This window comes from Cyanistes caeruleus, chromosome 2 (genome assembly GCF_971803275.1).
Source record: "Cyanistes caeruleus chromosome 2, bCyaCae1.hap1.1, whole genome shotgun sequence".
Lineage (NCBI taxonomy): Eukaryota > Metazoa > Chordata > Aves > Passeriformes > Paridae > Cyanistes > Cyanistes caeruleus.
In genome coordinates, this window is record NC_141702.1 from 71,924,329 (window position 1) to 71,932,844 (window position 8,516).

The window sequence follows — 8,516 nt, forward strand, 5'->3', positions numbered from 1 at the left end:
ATTTGTGCCCACTGATGGGCTTGCTGTATCTTTCATGTCAGTCCAATAATCTTCCTGTCCAAGACACAGCTAATTGCCCCCATCCATACAGACATACATTCTTCTTCTGTGTCTCCTGTGTATCCCTCTCCAACGTGATTTTGGCATCCTTACAGTGTGCCTCATTTACTACACTTCAACTTGCCCAGTATGCAGCTACATAGTTACAGTTTTGTATTGCTTGTTGAATAGAAAGAAGTTCCTTGATTTTGTTCTTTGTCCTTAACACCATGTATGGTTTGTTAGCAGAGGTCATGTGAATCCCACATGTTATCCAAGAAAGCAGAATCAAAAGGATGTTTTCTATCATGTTATATGAATACCGGTTGTTTTCAGAGAAAATAAGGACATAGTCCAGGAGTAATTTATACATACACAAAATCAGCTGTGGAGCTTTCCAAGCCTTTTTTTTCCCCTGCAGTCTGTCAATCAAGGAACTCAGGCTTAATTTTTAAAGGACTTAGTCAGGTATGTGCTCATTCATTTTCACACAGAGCCAGTGACTGGTTAACATCCTGTTCTTTAAAGAATATGAAGTGGGCACTTGGATAAGCTCCTAGAAACCATACACCTCAGGCAGTACAAGAGCCTGGCCATGGCTCAAGATGGATGCAAGACAGACAACCGGTCACAAGTTTTCACACTTTTATAAGTTTTGGTCCATTTACATATTTAGGTTAATTGTCCAATTACAGCTTCAGGTTATGATGTTCCATCCTCTCAGTTTCCACCCCTCAATTTGCCATTGTTTATACTTTTTGGACCTGAAGCTGCAACGGTATCCTTGGTTCTCAGGCTGGAAAGGGATTGTTTTGCCAAACTGCACTGTGAATAGAACTTGCTAATACTTTACATGAAGTTCAAAGTTATAAACCAATACAGTACAGAATCTGGAAAACATGAAAGCTAAAACTTAAGGCATCAATAGTATCCTCATGCAATTGCCTTAGCCATGCATTCCTTTTGAGTCCATCTGTTCTCTTTTCTAATAACATGCCCAATTTTTGGCAGAACTTGAAAGAATGAGGCATTTCAGGGATTATACTCCACTGACCTCTAGACAGGATGTGTAACTGTATCCATGATTACCTTCCCTTTTAGAAATATCTTGTATTTGCAAACTGCTAAATCCATCTATTCCAAAAATTTTGAAGCTTCAGCACAGGAGGAAAGCAAAACTCTTATAAGAACACAAATATGTAAGAGATAGTTCCAGTTTCTTTTAATTCTATGGCATCCAAGGCAACTTTCTGTGACCTAGCAGTCAATATAGAGTTTGCGAGACAACTCCACCATTAGCATCCTCATTAGACTGAGCAGAGAGGCTGATTTCCTCTCTAGGCTGACTTAAAGGTATACAGACATGGAAACTGCTGTACTGTTTCTGAGATGTTGACTAAAGGACATGAGTAGCTGCAGGAACTGATCTACTTTAAATGACCCCATGAATAGGTACAAGGAGAAACGACTCATTTTATGCAGTAACAGATCTAGGAACAAATATGCTTTTTCTCTGTAAAAGGCTAGACAAGTATCTATGGAGAAGACCTGAATCTGCAGTGCTTTTAGACTTTCATGTCTCAAGTACTGACCAAAACAGATTCTCTTTATAAAAGCAGAGAAAAAACAGTGCTGTGGTTTTTGGATTTTTTTCCTGTAAAGTCTATCTAAATACCAGGTTATTCCTCAAATGCATGTTTAAGTCAGAGGTGTGGGCAAAAGAGGCAAGGGAACACAGATAGCAAAGCTTCACTAAATTTTTTAATCAATAAGGCTGTCATATGCACTTTGTTCTCTCCAGTGATGATGGAAGTAGAAAAATGTGCTCTAAAGCCATTAAAACCTCCTGAAAAGCACATCTAGATTTTGTAAGATGTATGAGATATTAAGCCTTTGCACAATTCACTTACTTAGCAAAACTTCAAGACTTTAAGTCATCCTATAAAGGCTTTACAAAGTAGTAATGTACATCTTTGAGATGTATTTATCATATCTTCCTGAAAATGTTATGATATTGTCATTATAAGTAACTTCTATGTAGAATGCAAGAACAGATTATATAAATATGCTTTTTTTCCCCAGTATCTTCCACAGTTATGCAAGTCAAAAGCAGCTAAGTTCTATGATGACATAAATAAGAACAAATCATATCAGCATCACTTTATCCACTCACAGTCAGAGAATTTGGGCCAGATATTTCTGAAGCAGACTCTGACATAAGTGACTAAGTAGCTTTCATACTTTTCTTACTCTAAAACTTTCAACTATTGACATCAATCTAGTAAGACTAAAGCTTTCAGATTCTATTCAGGACATAAACCAAGAGCTCCTGCATTGTTAGGTGGTAGCATTTACATGGCCCTCTTATGGCCCAGCTTGACCCAAGAGTTCTTCCTTCAGGCTCCTTGCTACTAAAATGCTGCCTTCCTATCTGACTGTCCACACTCTTGGGAACAGAAAATACTAGAAACTACTTTAAATATTTGCTTAAAGTTCTTCAAGGTGACAAGATTGCTAAATATGGTCTTAGCAGCTGAGAGCATTCTGTTACACAGCAGCATGTCTTTCAAAGATGGCAACTCATGGCACATTAAGTGTTTCAGAGAAACACTCTGGAAATTCATAAAAGTTATTTTCACTGTCTAAATGCAACTCAAAGAGGATCTGCTATGCTCTTTCTTCAAGGAACATTCTTAATATTTTGTCTTTAGGTCTAGGATTAAGAACAGGGTTTGGAGGGCATAGAAAATGAAGGAAACAGTAGCACTGATTGCCTGTATCTTTGAGGACTTCAACATTAATTTCTGAATTTGATTTCCCTGCTATTGCTGCCACCCTAAAACATAAATACAACATAGCATCCTAACAGTAAGAAGTGCTCTTACATCCGAGGTCAAATTTTCTGGTTGCTGAACTACATGGATATAGGACACATTGGATCCTAGGAAGAAAATGCTAGGAACATCAAGCTGCAGCAATACCAGGAGATTCACACCTCCAAAGACCCCCAAAGAACCAAGAACAGAAGCAATAGTGCCTCCATGTATTACAGAACAGTTCCTGGCCAGATTACTAAGCTAACAAGGGAAAGCACCACTCAGAGCCACCCCACTCCTAAAGAAAGGAAGAGCACACCAATAAAGTCTGAGGCAGGAGCAACCAGAAATGAAGGGCTTATGTTGAGTTACTGGCACATGCTGGCTTGTAACAGTAGTTGCTTACTCTCTCTCCCCTTTTCAATTATTCTTTCCCTATCCTAGCAGCAATTCATCCTCTTCTTCTTTCTGCACTCTACAACTAGGTCAAAAAGCTTGGATCCAGCATTTGATCATAGATTACATCATCTTTTTAAACACATGTGTTGACCTACCCATGAACCCACTGTAGCCAGGTGCTCTTTGTGAAGGAAAAGCATTTCAGCAACTGCCCCAAGACCTCCTATCCATTACTGACATCCCAGTACCTCAGAACTTTTATTACTGTCTTGGTATTTGTGATAGACACTTGTTTCCTCAACCTGACTTCATTAGAACTGCACAGTGCCACAAGTTGCCAGTTTAAAAATCAGGGTATCAAACTGTATGGTTGGGAATTTTCTCACCAACTAACAGAATGATTTGCAAAATAGTTTAACAGGAAGTAACACAAAGTACCAGCAAGCCATCTGTTCTAACCTCTATGTTAAAGTTAACAGCTATTTTGGATTGCAACAAAGGAAATCAGCTAAAGGTATTCATGTTGGGTAGTTGTTTTTTTTTCCCCAGGGAATCTAAGCACCCACTATTTTTATTAAATGGAACAGGAACAGGAACTGGAAATCCCTGAAGAAGAGGCAGAAAACAAAAAATCTGGGACACAAACAGCACTGTGTTGCATAGCAATGCCAGTCACTTATCTCCTCGCACATAAGTCAATCCAGACCTTTCCCAGCTTGTCAGAACCTGCCACCACACAAGCAAGGCAGCATCTCCACACACACATGCAGACTGAGGACACATTCAACCATCTAACACACTGCCAGCAGCCCCCAGCACATCTGGGCCTCGAGTTATTTCTGGGATGAAGTATAAGTTAGCTTGTCTGTGCTTAAGATTAATTCTAGGTATGGATATAGTGCTTTTAAAAGACCTAAGTTTAATATTGAGGCAGGGAAGGGAAAGGCAGTAGTAGGTAATCACTTCAAAAGAAAAATGGAAGTGTTAGTATTTTCTACTTGTAGTTAAAAAGACCAAGTGGCTCTTTATTTTTTCTCTTGGGAGCTTTAGCTCACTCAATAACTAACTCAAACCTTTTCTTCCTCCACACACTCCCTTTCATGAAGGGACAGTCTCCCAAACCAAAGAGCTTGACACTAGGTTTGACCCTAGTCTGATTCAAAAATTTATCTTCAGCATCAATGAGGTTGAAGTCTCATGAGACATTTGTCTCCTGGCATCAGATGATGTCAAGTTGATGTTTGCCCCTAAGCAAACCTTGGGATTTTGACCAAAAGGCCATGCTCTGAAGTTTTGGTGCTAACCAAAGGTAATTTTTATCTCAATCTCATGGAAACCTATTCCTTTTAATCTCAGAACCTAGAAAGAAAGGATCGTGCATCCAACACATTTGAACAGAGAATACAGTTTTCTTGGTGCTCTATCTAACCCTGTGTGTCTAACCCTTGCTTTTACTCCACAAGGGGATGAAAGACATGCTGTCACTGCAAGGCACCTCAGTGGAGACCTTTTCCTCAACAGCTATGGATACAAACTTTTGTGTGAGAACGCTGTCCAATGAAGCAGTAATGGTGCCAGCACAAGCAGGTACAGCATGACTCTGATGACAGTATCTGCAAGGCCTAAAGCCAGTCAATGTACAAACTAGATTTATAAGTGCTCAGTTATATACAATGTAGTAGTTTCGTAGCTTGGAATTTGAGTAGTCAAAAATAAAAATATCACAGACAGAACATGTTTCCTACATATCAAATCATGACACTTCCTGAACTTCTGCCAAACTAAATCACCATTCTATGAAGAGCAGGCAGCATCTATCATCATCATCATCACAATCAACAGAACTAAAGGGCAGAAGTAACCTCTTCTGCATCTATTAGTGGAAGGAAATATTCACAGCAATATCCATACACCTCTCTCAAGAGATATCTGAATTGTTCCTGTCAACCATAAATCTGACTCCTTTATTTCAAAGGAAATATGAATTCCTGAATTAATAGGTCAACTCAATTCCTTTCCAAACCAGTATTAAACCACTAATCCCAGTGTTCTCTGTGTTAAAAAGGGTATTACTATAAAGTAATAATATGAAGTAATAAGCCATCAAAGGCAGAGAAATGAAATTATAATCAATGCTGAAATACCACCACATCAACCTTGTAATCCAGAATGTCATCTTAGATATGTTTATGAATAAGAACCCGCAATAGAACTCAGTTCTTTACAAAGGCACATAACAATGATTTTTTAACATTTTACAAGGTTCATCTATTTATAGAGGCAAACACAGCTCCTATTTGCACATTTGCCAGAAGCACAACCGTACTTTCTCTGGGCTCCAGTGCTAGCTCCACCTTCCTCCTCAGCCATCCAAAGCTGCTTCCTCAGATAGGTTCCTGCCTGCCCCACTGCACAAATTTCGGCACACTACACCAAGTGCAGGAGCACTCTGGCATTTACTTCTAACAGCCAAACGAAGAAATTAAACACTACCAAAAAAGAGCAAAGACAAGCAACCTTAGGACAGGCAAACTGTCAACACGGACAGCAACCATCCTAACCTACGCACAGACGCACATGTTGAATTTCACATCCCAGCTTTTCCTAACCATTAAGCTGTTTTCACAATGCCTTGCTGCTCAGCTACACAGTCAGCCTGGCTGTCGAGGCCTGCAGATAGATGTTATAATGGCTCCCTCGGCAAACCTCAGCGCTGTAACTTGCCACACAAGCCACTCCACTGCGATCTCCGTGCTGTGCACTGCTGCTGTAGGTCGCGCTGTGTCATTTCACCACACTCGTGCTATTCGCTCGGGCCAAAAACCACGCAAGGAGGGCTAAGTTCAGGGACAGCTGCAAAGAAAACCTTGCAGCCAGGGGGAATCCCCGTCCCGGTGCCCCGCACAGCGCAGGGCAGGTGACCCGCAGCGCCCCGACCAGCGGCTTTCCCCACCCGAGAGCGGGGACGAGGAGCCAGCCGCACCCCGGAGCGGAGCCACGCCGGGGGCCTGGGCACCCACCCTGCTCGGGGCAGCGCCTGTCCTCACCCCGCGGGGAACCCTGCGCTGCCGGTGCTCCGGCCACCGCCACAGCCCCGCCGGGGAGCGGATGCCTGTGACTAAGCACACGCGGCCTCTCCTCGCCCTCCCGCTCACCGCCTCGGCCGGGCTCTCCAGCACCGGCGCGCCCGGGCCTGGGCACCAGCGGCCGGACAGCGGGGCCGCTCCCGGGAAGGGGCCGGCCAGGAGGCACCTGCCGTGCCCCCGCTCGCCAGGCCCGGCGCCGGGCAGCAGCCCGAGCCGCAGCCGGGCCCGTGTACGGGTTTCCCTCCCGTGGCTGCGCCGCGACCCAAGCCCGGGGCCGCGCTCCGAGCATCCCCCGCTGGCATCCCCACGGCCACCCGGGGCCCCCCGGCCCCGGCAGCTCGCTCTCCTCGTACCGCTGCCATCCTTGAAATGAGGGGGTGGGACGTCTCGCAGCGACCGGGTCCAGCCCCCCTTCTCCGCTTCCTCCTCCTCCTCCTCTTCCATAGGGCCGGGGCCGCCCGGGACGGCGCTGCCGCCGCAGACCTGCCGCTGCCGCCGCCGCTCCGCCGGGGTGGCCGCCGCCCGGGGAGCGCGGCGCCGGGCCGCCCTGCCCCGCGGGCTCGGCACCCCCGGGCGCCCCTGGTCTTCCTCGTCGTCGTCCTCGTCCTGGGAAGAGGCGGCGGAGCGGGAGTCGGCCGAGGTGCTGTAGAAGGGGTTCCCGCTGCTGTCCTGGCCCGACTCCCCGAAGACATCGTCGGAGATCTGCAGGCTCTCGTAGCGGGATCGGGCCGCCTCCAGCAGCGATAGCGCCTTCCTGCGCGCCGGCCCGCCGCCGCCCTCCGCCATCATCTCGGCCGCCGCCAGCAGCCGCCCGCGCTCCCCTCGGCCCGGCTCGGCCGGGTCCTGCGGCCGCAGGCAGCAGCCCAGCAGAAGCAGCGGCTCCGGCACGGCGGCGGGCAGGCAGCGAGTAGGGGAAGCCCCGCCGCCGCCACCGGGGCTGAGCCCTGCCTCCCGCTCCCGCCCGCACCACCCGCCCCTGTGTGTGTGCAGGGACATGGGGGGAAGGAGCCAGCTCAACATCTCCAAGTACCACATCCAGCCAATTGCCGCGGCACTCCGCGCTCGGGAGGTGGGGTTATATGGGCGCCGCGGGCCAGCGCGGGCCGCCCACCGCCCGCCCCGCCGCCCGCCGCCGCTCCGCCCATTTAAACCCACAGCGCCGGCACCGCGGGGCCGCCGCTGCGCCCCGACACCGGGAGGGCGTCTCTAAGCCCAGCAGCGCTCCAGCTCCCGGGCCTGGCTCCAGGCCTGGCCCTCCGCCCCGGCCCCCGGTCCCGATCCCGGCCCCGGCCCCGGTCCCGGCCCCGGCCCCGGCCCCCGGTCCCGATGCTGGCCGGAGCTGTTCGCCGCCGCGGTGCTGGAGCGGCGCAGGGCAGAGGCAGGAGCGCCGGGCTCGGTGCCTGCGGGTCCCTCGGTAGCGCCCGCCGTGCGGGGAGAGGGTGAAGGGCCCCCGCGGGAGGAGAAAGGCGCCGAGGTGCCAACCCCCGGCAGCGTGTCTGGGCCCACACAGCTCGCCATGCAGGACGGTGTGAGCAGCGGCGACCGCAGGGCACGGAGTAGGACACAGCTCCAGCGCCGGGCAGCGCTAGAGGGAATGTGGGGAAGGTGCTGGAGCACAGCGCCGTGGGACACCCGCCAGGCTCTGCCGCCCGGCCTGTGCTCCGTGGAGGCTTCGCGCTGCCTTTGGGGGACACACATGCTCCTGCCTGTCCAGCTCTCTGCAGGGCGTGGGGCTCAGCGCCTCCAGTGCATGCTCTGGTTTCTCCAGCGAGTACAGAGTGAAGTAACCATTCTTCCAAAACCGCCACCGATTTAAAAGCAATATCATGGCACAAGAGAAACGAGGGAAGTGAAAACACCCGTGCCCTGACTGGGTTAGTTAAACATGATTCAGAAGTATCCCTGGAGTAATCTAAGGATTTCATACAGCAGCTGATGCCCCTGGTTGCGCAGCAGTCAGAACCGTCTCTCTCGTGTTACGGGAATGTTTGAAATCTTTGATCAAGGTTTATTATTTGCTATGGGGCATCCCGCTGTGCGGGTTACTGTACAAACACTTATTAGGACGACAGTCCTCCCCTCCCCTGTCAACAACAATAGCAGCTATCGAGCTTACCCTTTCACAGCACTGCTTTCAAAATAAACAGTAGTAGGATTTGGTGTGGAGGGGAGGGTG

At 48.7% G+C, this 8,516-nt stretch overlaps 1 protein-coding gene across 1 annotated transcript in view; it reads right to left on the reverse strand.

The window, feature by feature from the left end:
* Window positions 1-7,403, reverse strand: part of PGBD5 (piggyBac transposable element derived 5) — a 67,480-nt gene extending 60,077 nt beyond the window's left edge. Inside the window, exon 1 of the mRNA XM_086877829.1 lies at window positions 6,694-7,403. Coding sequence (XP_086733955.1) covers window positions 6,694-7,375 — 682 coding nt within the window. The 5' untranslated portion in view covers window positions 7,376-7,403. The remainder of the gene's footprint in view (window positions 1-6,693) is intronic.
* Between the last annotated feature and the right edge of the window lie 1,113 nt (window positions 7,404-8,516).